At 41.7% G+C, this 15,961-nt stretch overlaps 1 protein-coding gene and 1 long non-coding RNA gene across 5 annotated transcripts in view; one reads left to right on the top strand and one right to left on the bottom strand.

Moving 5' to 3' along the window:
• Positions 1-10,765, bottom strand: part of CIZ1 (CDKN1A interacting zinc finger protein 1) — a 30,517-nt gene extending 19,752 nt beyond the window's left edge. Inside the window, exons 1-5 of one of the 2 annotated variants that reach the window (XM_075185122.1) lie at positions 10,635-10,765; positions 6,084-6,237; positions 5,875-6,002; positions 4,766-4,932; positions 3,878-4,013 (exon numbers count right to left, since the gene is read on the bottom strand). In XM_075185122.1, coding sequence (XP_075041223.1) covers positions 3,878-4,013; positions 4,766-4,932; positions 5,875-6,002; positions 6,084-6,226 — 574 coding nt within the window. In that variant the 5' untranslated portion in view covers positions 6,227-6,237; positions 10,635-10,765. The remainder of the gene's footprint in view (positions 1-3,877; positions 4,014-4,765; positions 4,933-5,874; positions 6,003-6,083; positions 6,238-10,634) is intronic. The other variant, XM_075185123.1, reaches the window with a different exon arrangement.
• A 51-nt stretch (positions 10,766-10,816) lies between these two features.
• LOC142101054 (uncharacterized) lies at positions 10,817-15,578 on the top strand. 3 transcript variants are annotated; one of them, XR_012678959.1, is made up of 4 exons: positions 10,817-10,864; positions 12,300-12,583; positions 13,036-13,795; positions 14,197-15,578. It is a non-coding gene; the product is annotated as an uncharacterized LOC142101054 (long non-coding RNA). The 3 variants fall into 3 exon arrangements; XR_012678960.1 differs by having other exon boundaries at positions 10,817-10,857; positions 13,036-15,578; XR_012678958.1 differs by having other exon boundaries at positions 13,036-15,578.
• The last annotated feature ends 383 nt before the right edge of the window (positions 15,579-15,961 follow it).

Here is a 15,961-nt window from a genome sequence, read left to right as displayed (position 1 = left end):
TGTGCGGGAATTAAGGAAGACTTGGGTCGGTTGCTGATCCAACCGTGTGCTTCAAGAAGGACATTGTTAGGTACAGATGACAGAGCCTTCAGCAACAGTTTGTCCAAGTAAGGGACAACTGTGACGTCCTTAGAGCGGAGGAGGCCCGCCATGACAGCCATCACCTCTGTGGAGATTCTTAGCGGGGTAGCTAGGCCCAAGGGGAAAGCCCTGAACTGATAATGGGCATTGGGGACTGCAAAGCGAAGAATACACTGATGCCCCTCTCAGATGGGAACATTGAGGTAGGCATCCTTGATGTACAGGGAAGGAACGCCTCTGTTCCATTCCCGCGATGACGGATCGCAGCAACTCCATCTTGAAGCCCAGCCCATTTGTTGAGGTTTTAGGTTCAGGATTGGCTTGAAGCATCCATCCAGCTTTGGAATCAGAAAAATATTGGAGCAAAACCCCAAACCCCATTCCAGTGGAGGGACTGGAATGAGCATACCCGAATCCAAAAGTTTTTGGATTACCTTCCGGAGCTCGCTGCACCGAAGACTACAGGATAGCAGACAGATAATAAAGAATCGGTGACTTGAGAAATGGAGCAGATCGATAACATAACACCGAATGACAATCCCTCAAACCCAGACATCTTGGGATGATTCCAACTATTGTTCCTGAAAGTGCATCAGACAGGCCCCTACCACAATTCCGAGGCTGGGAGTCCCCCCGTCATGCAGAGACCGTCAGTGTCCGTCCATGGTTTCCGTGTCTAGAAGGCCCTCGACCCCTACAGAAATCTCCCCTAGTGGAAGAGGAGTGCCCCCTTGTGGGAGCCTCCTGCTGTCTACTAAAGGGGCGAAAAGATCGAAAACTGGGATGTTTAGGTTTAGTCTGGCTAACTGGCAAAAAAGAGTTCTTGCTACCAGTGGCCACCTGAATAATCTGGACCAATGAGGAACCAAAGAGGGTCACGCCGTCAAAGGTTAACGCCTCTAGCATACGTTTGGAATCAGCATCTGCAGACCAAGAGTTATAGCTATAAGGAACGACTTGCCGCTACGATGAGTGAATAGAGCTTTGAGGTAACTAAGACTGAATCCAGAGATGCTTGACCTAGGAAGTCAGAAGCCTTTTTAATGTGATCAGAGAGAACAAGCAATTCAGCCCACGGCCAATTTTCTTGTAGACCCTTGGCTAACTGGTCTGCCCATGCCTGAATTATCTTTGTTTATCCAGGCCGTAGACATGCCCGGTCTGAAAAGGCTACCCGCCACACAATAAGCTGAGCGCAGCAGGAAATCACATATTTTTTTGTCTGTGGCGTCCTTGAGAGAAACACCAACCTGTACTGGGATAGCAGTGGACAGCCTGGCAATAAGTGGATCCAGAGCAGGAAGAGTCTCCCATTTTGCACCTCCTCTAAGGGTAATGGTTAAACAGATTTAAACTTTCCCAGGCTATGAAAACGACAGTCAGGTTTTTCCATGCCTCAGATGTCAATTTCAACAACTGGGGAGAAGGAGGGAAACCGATCACCTGTTTCTTTTGCGATATAAAAAAGGGAGAATCTGAGATATCTGGATCCGCAAACCATAAACGTTTGACGAACCCCTAAAACTAGGTCTTCCACACTCTGAGCAGTAGATAAATTGTCAATGCTATAGGAGTTCTCCTCACCAGTCTCTCTCAACAACTCGCCCTCCTCTTCAGAAGAGAGGTCAGGGTTTGGTATCTTGTGTCACCACTGGAAAATGACCCTTGCTCGTCATGCTATGGGGAGCGCTAACGAGGAAGAGTCCCTAGCTATACTCTGGGCGGACTCCGTGAGGGAGTGCGCTAAAGCAGTCTCTGCCTGGGACACCCCACAAGAGAGCGGTACTAGTTGCGAGAGTGGAAGGTGTGGTACAGAAATAGAACTGGAAGAGTCAGATAGCTCATGTTGAAACATTACCCACGTGAGTTCGGCTATGGAGATCATCAGAGCTAAGGCAAGCCGGTTCTTCCACAACCGCTGGTGGAGATACAGACAGCCGCTATTCATGGAAATCTGCCTCACATGCTACAAAGAAGTCCTCCAGGTCCTGCTTCCCACAAGACAACTTAGCGTTGCATTCTGCACAAGTATAATGCAACACAGACTTTCCAGCAGACCCTTTCTTGGAAGTCCCTGTCTCAGCCATAGTGATTTTTTATTTTTTTTTAATTACACAAAGTACCAGAATATTTATATCTATATATACACAGCTATACTCTCCAATACAACAGAGGTCTGCTGTGGCTGCTTTTCTGTCCTCCCTCTGTTGCTGGGCAATGCTTGTTGGCTAGGGGTAACGAGACCATAGCGCCAAATCGGGTCTGCTGTGGTCGCAGCTGTCAGCACTCCAGCTGCCTGCGCAGAACCCTGTGCAGGCTCTGATAGCCACTGTTCATCTCCTGCAATGAGTGTAGGAGACGGCTGCAAATATAGTGCAGAGGTGTTGGGGGCGAGGGAAACCCGCAGGCGACTCACCCTGGCTCAGGGACCGGATTCATTAAGGAAAGTGAAGTAAAGAAATTTGTAAGTAGTCTCCTGGACAAGATCATACTGTTTGTTTTTTTTCATGTAGCACACAAATAGTTGATAGCGTATTTGTTCACTGAAACTTAAAAGTTGATATTTGTGTGCTACATGAAAAATCAGACAGTAAAACTGATTTGCACCCCTTGCATTGTAACATGGATTTTGTCCAGAATACTTACTCAATTTATACTTAACATTCCCTAATGAATTAGACCACTGGAGTGGAGGAAGGCCGCAGGCTATCCACTCCTGAGGAGGCGTCCATGAGCCCAACACTGCAAAATAAAAATCAAAATCAAACGATATAAGAATAAAAATAAATATCCAGGACAGGAGCCCTAAAAAAACACCTGCCCGACTCCAGGGGCACTTAGAATAAACTGAAGGATAGTTCCTATAGGAGGGGCATAGTAGGGGTGGAGCTATCCTCCCAACACTTTTAAAGTGTCCCTAAATCCAGAATCGCCTACCAGACCCCCAATGTGGCTCAGCGTTCCCCAAAAGTGCGTCAAACAAAAACAGCATTTATGAAAGCGGACTTTAACTTACATCTTCCTGTTTTATGCAAAGTTGAAAAGAAACTGATTTTAACTTTCACACTTCCCTTCTTCTGAGCTATTTATTACAGCAGCTAGCCTAGGTCACAGAGTAGTCCCAGCTATCTTTCAACACCATAGTTAGTGTTGCAAGGATGTAAAAAAAAAAAAAAAAAAAAAAAAAATACTGATTTGTACAATTTATAAATATAAATTTTTGGGAAATGGATATCAAGGGGCGGAATCAATTCAGTGCCAAGTTGAGTCAGAGCCTCGCGTGATGAGCTCCTGCGGGTATTTCCGGGTGTTATAGCACATAAAACCACTTATTTTTCCTTGCAGTGTTTTACTATCCTAACACACTGCCGAGTATCATCACACCAGGCTCCAATGGGACTTTGCACTGAGCTGAATCCACCCCTTAAGTCAGGCAGCAATTACCAGTAAATTATTATAACAATGGAGAACTCCATGCAGTCACACAGTCCTTACATTTTACCACAGTACAGGAACTTCTACACTGGTGTTCATGAGTCTATGGATTAATTTAAAAGGCTAATTCCACTACAAACTGAAACAAAAGTAACTATGCAATGTGCCCAGGGGAGGACATTCAGAGCGAAGTATATTATTGTGGAATACACCGATAACTTGAGGTATAACAACTTGTGTCTATGTCTGGTCAGCTTGATGGCACAAGACAACTGATGAATATGGAATTAGATCATATATATCGTACCTCAGAATGTACCTCATATACCCGTGTTATCTATAATTACGGAGCTTTGCTCACCTTGTAAGATAATGCTTTCATCTGCCTCGGATGCAATAGGGAGAAGTTCTGCATTTCCTCTGGCCGAGTTTGTATCATTTGTGTCTTTGGCTGGAAAGGACGAACCCCTCTTAATGTCATGGCTCTTGTAGTGATCCTACATGGAGAAATAAGATTCCATGTTACCGCAGACAAGAACGTCATGGTTCCAAGGTCAGGTTTGGTCAGTAGTACCCAGGGTGGGTGGACTATAGTACAGGGTGATTCAAAAGTCGCAGTACACCCTTTTATTTCAAAAACTCGACAGGAAATTGGGAAATCTGAATACTCCAGTAAGGTATGGGTGACATGGTCTATCTTTTACGGTATGTACCAAACATGGGCGCCATCTTAAAAATCGGCCAATCGGCCCAATTCCTGTAGAGTTTTTGAAATAAAAGAGTGTACTGCGACTTTTGAATCACCCTGTATTCTTTATATCTACATGATGTCTTGTGTAGGTTCAGTTTGGACAGACTGAATGAGACACTAATAAGAGAAACATCATAATGTTTCCTAGAAGAAGTAACTTCCTTCGTGTCTGCAATTCCAGATGGTTGAAGGAGAAATAACTTCACATTAATGATTTTAAAGCGATAAACTTCACCATAATGAGCGGCCAACGTAGATAACAACATACGGAGTTTGTTAGTAGACAAAAGACAAATTTGACAATGAATTAACTAGTTTAAAATAAAACAACAATAATTGGTTTACAAAATATTGTGTCTGCTTACTGGAGAGAATCACGTTGTAAACTCTACAGAGGCCAATAAGAATTCTAATTATTTATTTTGTGTCTATTTCTAAACTCCAGTCAGGTATTGGTGACTAATCAGCTGATATGCAAAAGTCCGTCTCCCTTCTTACCTTGTGATATACACGGGGCTGCTGAAACGAAAGTTGTGGAAAAGCCATATTTGGAGCCTTCACCGTCACTCCCATGGGAGGAATACCCAGGATGGAGTGTCGTGCTGTCGTTGCGGGAAAGAAAGGGGGCATTGGGGGCGCCACCATGTTGAGACCACGGAGATTACCTGCAAAACAACATTCTGCGTGTCTGTTCCCCTCAGTGAACAATGAACCCTTGCAATATTATTTTTTTTTCATCCTAATCCTAGGAACACAAAAACTAAACGTAATTTTATGTGATCTCTGTACAGGCTGTTAGCAGACTTAAGTGTTGTGTCATCTCTTTGTCTACTCGGTCAGCCTCCTGCACCCACAACATTATGGGCCCCCAGGCAAAGAGGTGCTCTGGGGCCCTACCTACACAACCACTCACCCACTGATGTACAATTAGTATATGTACGTTGTTTTCATTAAGGTTAATATATGTATTCGCAACAGCAAGATCACATGTACAGATAACAGCTGATACGGAGGTGATTAGTCCACCTAAACATTTTAATAAAGAGGGTTTGAAGGTTCTGAATACATCTCACGGAATAATATTCTAAAAAGCTAGCAAGCCTATGGAGCCCCTATGCACGTGGGGCCCTCGGACAATTGCCCAGGGTGCCCATGCGATAAGACAGCCCCGTCTGCACCCAGGTCACACTCCCAAATGTCATACCTACCACTTTCCCTTATACCATGTCTCCATGTTACTGTATTGCAAGAGAATAGTTGTACATGAACATGATTGATAGGGTAGCTCCGGGAAGAGAGAATGGAATTATGGGACATTTACTGAATCATGACCTATGCAAGCCAACTTAATACAATCTTTGTAGATAAAATAATTTAAGGAGTAAAAAAAAAAAATCTTTGTTAAACCAGAATTAGAAAAGGCTTATGGGTAGCATGATATATTTGTACACGCTGGACAGAAGATGCCAGGAGGGGAAGGAGGCGACTGAACAACAGAATTTAAAGGGTAATGGAGCGAGACATGTCCTTAGCATGATCTGGGGGCTCTGTGCAGGGTTCCTAAATGCCTAGAGAAGTCTCCAGCAATGGGGGAACACAAGACTTACCCTGCATTTGCTGCATCAGCAACGCACGCTGTAACATGGTGTGAGTATTAAGCAGTCTGGCAGGGTTGGCTGCACGCAGGTTCAACATCTGCTGTGACTGCTGGTGCTGACCAGGATTTTGCATTTGCCTGTAAAGAAAGGATGTCAGCGGGAGGAAGGGAAGAGGAGGAACGGCAAGAAACTGGTGAGAGGACGCAGGATATCCTCACCTGGGCACCGCATGCTGCGCAGTAATCGGGTGCTGTGCCGCTTGCGGATGGCGCGCAGGCTGCTGCGCAGTGTGCTGTTGCTGCTGCAGAAGATGCTGAAGCTGAATCAGCTGATGGAACTGCTGTTGCTGCTGGTTAAACATCCTGACGCAGTCTGAAGAAGAAAGGGGGAATGAAAAAGAATGAGGGAGGCGATTAAGACAACTCACCCTTTATACAGCTATACATTATATAGACCTCCAGTATAAATTGATAATATCCCTAGCAAGCTTCTCCTGCAGGGAGCTTAAAGCAATGCCAAACATCAAGATATGAAGTATAAATAGGAATCTACACATTTTCATACAGATCAATCAAAACCATTGTTCATTTTAAGCTCAGAGAGGCAGCCTGCAGCGTCCTTCAATAGACTTACAGTAAATCCACTATCGGGTATTCAAATTTAAAATGACGACTGGTTTCACCGAGTCAAATAACACTTCTAAAATGAAGCAAGTTATCACATACTGTACAAAACAGACTCTTAGAAGACAGCAGTGTTCTCTGATGCCAGTCTTATCCTAGGCAAGAGAAATCCTATGTACACATTCCTGGATTCACGTTTAGAGGCATGACCAGTGACATCACAACATACATAACCGACATGGCGTGCTTTGTTCATTTAAGCATTTTGTTCCATATCAAATCCCTTTTAGATACTCTCTGTGGGAAGCAGCCTTTGCGGTTAGTGATAGAATGTGGAGGAAATACCGTGAAATGAAAATAAGAATCAAATCCTAATAATGGGCAGCACGGTGGCATAGCGGTTAGCACTTCTGCCTTACAGCACTAGGGTCACGAGTTCAATTCCCGACCATGGCCTAATCTGTGAGGAGTTTGCATGTTCTCCCCGTGTTTGCGTGGGTTTCCTCCCACACTCCAAAAAAGACACTGGTAGGTTAATTGGCTGCTAAACAAATTGACCCTAGTCTGTCTGTGTGTGTATGTGTGTTAGGGAATTTAGACTGTAAGCTCCAATGGGGCAGGGATTGATGTGAGCGAGTTCTCTGCACAGCGATGCGGAATTAGTGGCGCTATATAAATAATTGATGATGATGATGAATAATGATCTTAAATCCATACGGAGGAACACAAAGACACTGCGCTTCCATGCTTGTTGCATTGGTGTGGGGGAAATGGATATTTTTAAAAATACCATCAATGATCAGTTTACTTTTTTTATTTATTTATTTTAACTATCTTAATTTCCTAAGTGCCCGATACCTAGATATGGGTGTATAAATGTTATATTGTTGTAACTTGTATTTTTAAGTTTAGTAAAACCCTTAATAATAAACCATGTTTATGGGGTTACAAAGACTTACATTTGGGGTATTTGTGGCAACTGTGAAGTGAATGTTATAGAGCTATAAATACACAATGCTTAATGATTAATTCATCATATTGGTAAGCCTAGACATAGAACTATGTTCCACTTGAAATTATTAACATATTCCTTACAGTTTTTAATAAACAAACTTATTTCCTTATATTATTATGTGGGCCTTAGTCTAGGTCACAAGAGAGACTCAAATGAAAGATGACGATGAAGTCTAAAGCTATAATTATACTGTAGTTCACCTTTATGTAGATTGCTGGGTTAGTCTGGTTATCGAACAGAAAACATATCCCCCGAGAACAGCATTGAAAGGATTTATAAATAGCCTAAGGCAAACCACAACAACAAGCTAGAGATGAACATTCTCCTACTTAACAGACATTTGTGTAATTAGAACGCAGTGTCCACCATGAAACAATCCTATGGGTAGCAATTAGGTGGTAGCACATCCCATAAATACAACCATTACTTGATTACAGCCGCTGGATGCCATTGTTTGACAGAAGAATGAGCACTAACTTTCTGCCACTGGAGACTGCATTAAGTGAGAGGTTCAGACTTTTATGGACTGAAGGTGTTACTTAACGTAGAACCTGGCTGGATAAGTCGCATGACCAGGCTCCGCATCCAAAACACAGCTCCTATCCTCGATACATGAATGCCCGAGACTGGCTGCAGACCTCCAGTACTGAAAAGTCTATTCTCCTCCTTCTTTTGCAAGACTGTGGCTGGAATCCGTAACATTGCAGCACGGTGGCTCAGTGGTTAGCACTTCTGCCTCACAGCACTGGGGTCATGAGTTCAATTCCCGACCATGGTCTGTGTGGAGTTTGTATGTTCTCCCTGTGTTGCGTGGGTTTCTTCCGGGTGCTCCGGTTTCCTCCCACACTCCGAAAACATACTAGTAGGTTAATTGGCTGCTATCAAAATTGACCCTAGTCTCTGTCTGTGTGTGTATGTTAGGGACTTTAGACTGTAAGCTCCGATGGGACAAGGACTGATGTGAGTGAGTTCTCTGTACAGCGCTGCGGAATCAGTGGCGCTATATAAATAAATGATGATGATGATTGCAGGTCTTATTGGAGAGAGCAGATGTTGTCCTACAGTGAACCACCCCTTTAAATTTTACTAAAATGTAATTGTAGAAAAAAAATGGATGTATTCCCACCTAACATTGAATGAGATAAGCAGAGCCTTATCTTTGATTATTGATTTTTTATTTTTTAAGACAAGTTGTTTCTAAATAGGTTTCAGGGGAAATGCGTGCGGGACATCGCATGTCATGGACTAGTCCAGTGTTGGCTAACCTGTGACACTCCAGGTGTTGTGAAACTACAAGTCCCAGCATACCCTTCTGGCAATAAGCTGCTATATATTGGCAAAGCATGGCGGGACTTGTAGTTTCACAACACCTGGAATGTCACAGGTTAGCCAACACTGGGCTAGTACAATGCCCTTTAGCCACCCACAACACCAGAGGGGGGCTTGGCAGATGCACATCAATGGTTGCGTTGTCTTTTTGCTTTCCATGAAATAATATGCATGTGTCACCATCCTTTCACATACCTCATAACACAGCAGTATATGTGATGTAAAATGTGGTACCCTCCATCCTCATATAACATGCCTCTACATCTGTCTCCTCCCACTATTCATGTGTCACTCCATCCCATACCTCATTACATATAAAAGTGTTGGGTTAAAAAAAAAAAAAGATTTCATTTGACTATTCATATATAGTAGAATACAAATTATTTCTAAAGGTAAGTAACCCTAACTAGTATAACTTTGTCCTGGGGTAGAGGATAAAAAAAACAGTAAATTAATCTTAAAGTTATTTAATTTTACAAAAGTGATCTACTAGGTCTATATAGAGACAATTACATCTTCAGCCACTGTCATCTTGTAATAAGTATTTCTCACTCTCCATCCACCTACATCATATATCATGCCAATACTGGTGCATGCATCACTTCTCATGCAATATGTATGTTTGACATTCCTAGCTCATAGAATTAAAAATTAAATACCCACCTTTGACAGCAGCCAGTTAACTTTTCAGTATGTTTTTTTTAACCTCATGTACCAAGCATAACCCACATCTCTTATACTGTAAGTTCATTTGGGCAGGACCATATTTACCTTGTTACATGTCATATGTTAGCATCATTATCCCTTCAATGTACAGTGCTGAGTACTATGTTGGTGCTTTATAAGTAAAATATAATAAGTCAGCACCTTATTCCACCTCTCATGAATTATATGGGGTAGAAGGGCCAACATACATATTACATGAGAGGTGCTACATATGCCGTCATCTTATATAAAGGTTAACAAAGAGAGATCACACATATTTCTTGCTGGCATGTTATATGAGATAGGAGGGCCAACATAAATAACATATGTACCACATCTCATGTAATATGTATGTTGGCCCTCATACAACATGCGAGTAAGTAATATATGTAATATCTTCCTTCTTTAACTTTTACATAACATGCCAGCATATGTACCACCTCTCATGTAATATATATGTTGGCCCTCTTAATCCATATAACATTCCAGTATGTAATATATGCGATATCTACCTTCATATAACATACCAGCATATGTACCACCTCTCATGTAATATATATGTTGACACTCCTACCTCCTATAACATGCCAGTATGTAATATATGGGATATCTACCTTCATGTAACATACCAGCATATGTACCACCTCTCATGTAATATATATGTTGGCACTCCTACCTCATGTAACATGCCAGTATGTAATATATGTGATATATTTCTTCTTACACCTTCATATAACATACCAGCATATGTACCACCTCTCATGTAATATATATGTTGGCACTCCTACCTCATGTAACATGCCAGTATGTAATATATGTGATATATTTCTTATTACACCTTCATATAACATACCAGCATATGTACCACCTCTCATGTAATATGTATGTTGGCCCTCTTACTCCATATAACATGCCAGTATGTAATATATGTGATCTCGCCCGTCTCCCACCCTCATACAACAGGCACAGCTGCATATGCATGGTACATTAGAACATGTCATGTACCTGCTCCCAGCTGTCCTGCTGTGCAGTGGTCTCCATGGAGCCCGCCCATTGTATCACCCTAACCCAATGCATATGGCCGCTGGCAGTCTTACCGGCTGGGGATGCCCGTTATATCACCGGCTGTCTGTGCAGTTGTCTGTGCGGCGTCCTCCGTTACCGCCTGCTCCAGGCCTCCCCCTCTGCTGCACCACAACACAGACAATGGAGGAGAGGCCGCGGCAGCCATGCAGAGCTCCCCCTGCCGGCGCGGCGGAGTCATTTACAAGAGAGATGCTGCTGCTGCTACACAGCCGGGCCAGGCATCGCCATCACTGAGTGTGTGGTGGGTCTGTCTCCTCTCAGGACTACAGCTAAGAAATATTAGTACATTGGTGCTCTTAGGAGGAGGCCACACAACACGCCATGACTACGCAGGGCTGTATTTACCACATAGGTCCACCAGGCACGTCATCATGGCTGCCCCCTTAAGGGATTCAACATAGAAATAATTTTATGTTAATTTCATTCACTCTTTTATTTTATTTTTAAGCTATGTGGCATTTACCAGACAGCTAAAGCAAATAATGATGGAGGGTGTGATGACAGGAGGGCATGCCTATGTGATGTGTACTATTTATCATTTATATTGTATTTGCTCAAAATGTCTACCGCAGGATTAACTCTACATAAGGCCCTAAAAGGGTAGAGATGAGAACCACTGCCCCCCTACAGACCAGTCCACATCTTTCTCCCTCACTTGGGGGCAGATTCAGTTTATAAAATATCTACGCCTTTATTTTCTGACAGAAATAACGCTGATTTCTGCTTGCGCCCCATAGAGTAGTACCCCCCAAAAAACACACTATTCTCATCCCTTGGTGTCTAAACCTTTAAGAAATTCAAAGACTATTTCGGTGTGACAGCAGCTCCCTAAAAAACACAAGACCCTTCCCACCTTTAAGAACTTCAGTGTTTTCAGTGTGACTGTAGTACCCCCAAAAAACACTTTTCCTTTGGTGTGCATGTGTTTAAGAAATTGAAAGAGTAGCTCAGTGTGACGACAGTACCCCCAAAAAATGCAATTCTCTTCCCTTGGTATGTATAACATTAAGAAATTCAGAGACTAGTTCATTGAGACTTCAGCACCCCCGAAAAAAACCAACACAATGCGTATTTATGCATTATCATCATCATCATTATCTATTTATACCTTTAATACATTGAAAGACTAGTTCAGTGTAATTTCAGTACCCCCCAAAAAATTAAAGATGCCTCCCTTTGTGTGTATCACTTTTAGAAATTGGGGCATATTCAATTGTTGGCGTTATAGCCGTCATTACGGTAATAGTGCGCGTAAATACCGTTATTACAGTAGTTTTCTCTCAGGGAGCTGAGATCTCACTAGGAATTACCGTAATAACGGTAATACCTTTTCCACGGCGGAAAAAGTTAACAATTGAATATGCCCCAAAGACTAGTTTCAGTGTGACTTCATTACCCTCCAAAATACATGATTCTCCTCCCTTGGTGTGTATACCTTTTAAGAAACCAAATATTAGTTCAGTGTACTTACAGTACTCTTAACCCTGACCATTCTTGCAGTGTACACAGAATAACAGGCCATTTTATTGTAACGTTAGTGGGAAGTATAGAAATGTAATTGTGAAAAAAAATATATATTTTAACCCAAATTCCACGAGACAAATGTCTATTTTACGTCAGAAAGACACAAGCGAGGTCTTTTTTGGGTGTGAATTTAATGTCATAAAATGTTTCAGGTTGAAAACGTAATAAAACATTCCGGACAACCAGGAACAGTGATTGAAAACAGAGCAAGGTGATCAGTAACTTCACATTAAGACATCACGTTAAGAGACAGCAGAACTCACTGGCTAATATTTGGCTTGATTGACTGGTAACCAATGACATATATAGAATACTGGTATAGAAAAAATGCTGTGGAAGACCTCACCAAGTGTCATTCTCCTAAGTCCTGTGATGAAGACGGAGGTAAAAGTGAAAGCTCTTTATAGTGGACCCAATGATGGTAGAATTCTTTCAGGTATTTTCTACAACTTTCTAAACAATAATATAAATAATAGACTATACTATAGGAGTTTTGTTATAACCACTAGTTCATTGTCCCAATACAGGTGTTAATCTTGTGTATGTATATAAATGTAGGTTTAACCATGATGTAACTCTTCTCACTTTGAGTCTCAACTTTTGCATAATATAACCCTGACCAAGTAGTCGCCCAGATGCCAGGGATACCCTCCAATAATATCTTGCCAAGAGCTGGTGCTTTGAATCAGCTGTCAATTATGTATGCACTAAAATGTAAATATGTAAGTTCGTTACTTAACATCAAACTTGGCATGATCTGCCAGATACTAGTCTCTGTTATAAAATTACATTTTCTTCCTTTATTTTATTGAGGGCAAGTTACTTTTATATCACACTTTCTCCCCCTCCAGTATGTGTGTAATGACATTTACTTCTTCTGTTTTTCAGTTGTCTTAGGTGCGAGTAATCCTCATGGGAGAGATATGGTCAGATTCATGCTATATACAATGCTATATGAGGTATTTTAGACAACTTTCTAAAAATTATAAATCTCCCCATGAGATGTAACTGCGACTTCATAAGGTAAAGTTCATCAATCATTCTTATAAAATCATTCTGCATCTGTTTGACATGTCACATGACTACCTTCCCATTTAAAAATGAGAGTTGCATCCAAGATGGCCGACTTAAAGATGGCCGCCATACCCTAAAAAAATTTCCACCACACTCAGATCCTGTACTGGTCCTGTTACTAAAGACTGTTCTTTGCCTGGTGTAGACATGAAGGAAGCATGCAGCCTGCCAGGATCTCAACAGATCCCTCTCCACGCTGTGTGCACTCTCCAGCGGCCCTTTAGACTGAGGCAACAGTGACTATCACCATCCTGAGCTGACGTTAGTAATTAAGTCCATGATAAATAGCCTTGTTTCATAATCCCCATATAGGACTATGGGGACTGTAGTAATGATTGTTACTCAGGGAAATGCTGGAGATATTAGTGATATCTCTGGTATTACACAATTGTTAGATAACTATGTTACTTTATTTTACTTTATTATACACAAATCTGATGATTGTGAGAAAATGTGTGTGTGTGTGTGTAAGTCTATTTCCTTTTGTTTTCTATACATTATGCTGTATGGCTGTTTCTTACAGGTACAAATCAAGCATATAAGAGCTTCATCTTGGTTTATCATTAGGAACAAGGTAAGGGTTGTTTTAATAACAAGCTAGTTGCTCTTAGGTGTGTCTATCAACGAGCACTGTGCAACATACAAGTCTAGTACAGTGGATGCATCCGCCTCAGATTGTATTCACATCTTCTTTCTACATTAATGAAAAGGGAAATTCACAGTAAAAGGGAAATTCACACTACAAACTGTAGTCAAACTTTTGCTGTGTATAACATCATAAAATTTACATATAAGGTAATTAGGGCGATTATTTCTCACTGACCCTGATTAATCCGTAACACAGTTTTCCCAATAGCAAAGACATTATCCCATTTCTTCCACAATACACTTTATATACAGCATAAGTGATGTCAAGTAAAAGTAATGCAGTTATTTATGTCAGTGTCATTAACTTGTAGTTCTATCTGGAAACAGGCATTGATTATAGAGAGGAGGAGGAGGAAGAAGAGATGGAGGAGCAGGTAGAAGAAAGAGGGGAGGAGGAAGGAAAGGAACAATAGGAGGAAGAGACGGAGGAGAAGGAAGGAAAGGAGGAGGAGGAGGAAGAAGAACAGGAGAAGGAAAGAAAGGAAGAGATGGAGGAAGAAGAGGAGAAGGAAGGAAAGGAAGAGGAGGCAGAGATGGAGGAGGAGGAAGAGATGGAGGAGAAGGAAGGAAAGGAAGGAAACAAAGAAAGAAGAGGAGGAGATGGAAGGAAAGGAACAATAGGAGGAAGAGATGGATGGAAAGGAAGAGGAGGAAGAATAGGAGAAGGAAAGAAAGGGGGAGGAAGACGAAGAAGAGGAGAAGGAAGAATAGGAGGAAGAAGATAAACAGAAGGAAGGAAAGGAAGAGGAGGCAGAGATGGAGGAAGAAGAGGAGAAAGAAGGAAAGGAGGAGGAGGAAGAAAAAGAGAAGAAAGAGGATGTATCCGCCTCAAATTTTTTTCACATCTCCTTTCTACATTAATGAAAAGGGAAATTCACAGTAAAAGGGGAATTCACACTGCAAACTGTAGTCAAACTTTTGCTGTATATACAATCGTAGAATTTACATATAAGGTAATTAGGGCGATTATTTCTCACTGACCCTGAGGATTCTGTAAAACTGTTATACCAATAGCAAAGACATTATCCCAGTTCTTCCACAATACACTTTATATACAGCATAAGTGATGTCAAGTAAAAGTAATGCAGTTATTTATGTCAGTGTCATTAACTTATTACAGAGAGGAGGAGGAGGAAGAAGAAATTGGGGAGTAGGAAGGAAAGGAAGAATAGGAAGCAGAAGAGGAGAAGGAAGGAAAGGAGGAGGAGGAGAAGGAAGGAAAGGAAGAGGAGACAGAGATGGAGGAAGAGGAGGAGAAGGAAGGAAGAAGAGGAGGAGATGGAATGAAAGGAGGAAGAGGAGGAGAAGGCAGGAAACGAAGCAAGAAGAGGAAGAGAAGGAAGAATAGGAGGAAGAGATGGAGGAGAAGTAAGCAAAGGAAGAGGAGGCATAAGAATTCAGTGTGCCACATTACTTAACTTGTACCCAAATAGCAGAATCATTTCTTTGTCCCGGGGCCGTCCGACTCCTCAACCCCTGACCCGGCTTTCACACCTCCGCCATCAAGTATCAAGAATCTCCACAAACAAGCCAACTCCAGATCCTCCCAATATGATCACACTGCTTTATAATTAAGAAAGTATTTTTTGTAGTCTGATGTCCAATGTTTTGTCTGCTCCCCACTATGTACCCTCCCCTTTTCCCCTTTGTTTTTTCTGTACCCCCTCCCCTTACCCTTAAACCTTTAATAAAAACTATTGATGTGAGAATCATTTGTTTGTTACTTTCAACTGTAAATCAGAAGGTTACAAGTACACATATAACACACAAAATGAGGCCAAAACAGAATAGGAAATGGGGACAAGTGCAAAAGGGGAGAACAGATAAAGTTAAAAAATAGAGTAAAAGAAACATAGATTTTCCTATAACTACAACAGTGGTAAGGTCCTCTGTTACATCACATTTGTGTTGGTTATATAGACAAAGCTGGTGAAATTAAGAAAATCTTTTGCTTTGATCATTGCACCTCCCTTTTCATTCTAAGGGGTATATTTACTAAACTGCGGGTTTGAAAAAGTGGAGATGTTGCCTATAGCAACCAATCAGATTCTAGCTGTCATTTTGTAGAATGCACTAAATAAATGATAGCTAG

This window comes from Mixophyes fleayi, chromosome 9 (genome assembly GCF_038048845.1).
Source record: "Mixophyes fleayi isolate aMixFle1 chromosome 9, aMixFle1.hap1, whole genome shotgun sequence".
Classification (NCBI taxonomy): domain Eukaryota; kingdom Metazoa; phylum Chordata; class Amphibia; order Anura; family Limnodynastidae; genus Mixophyes; species Mixophyes fleayi.
This window is presented reverse-complemented; position numbering and strand designations above follow the sequence as displayed.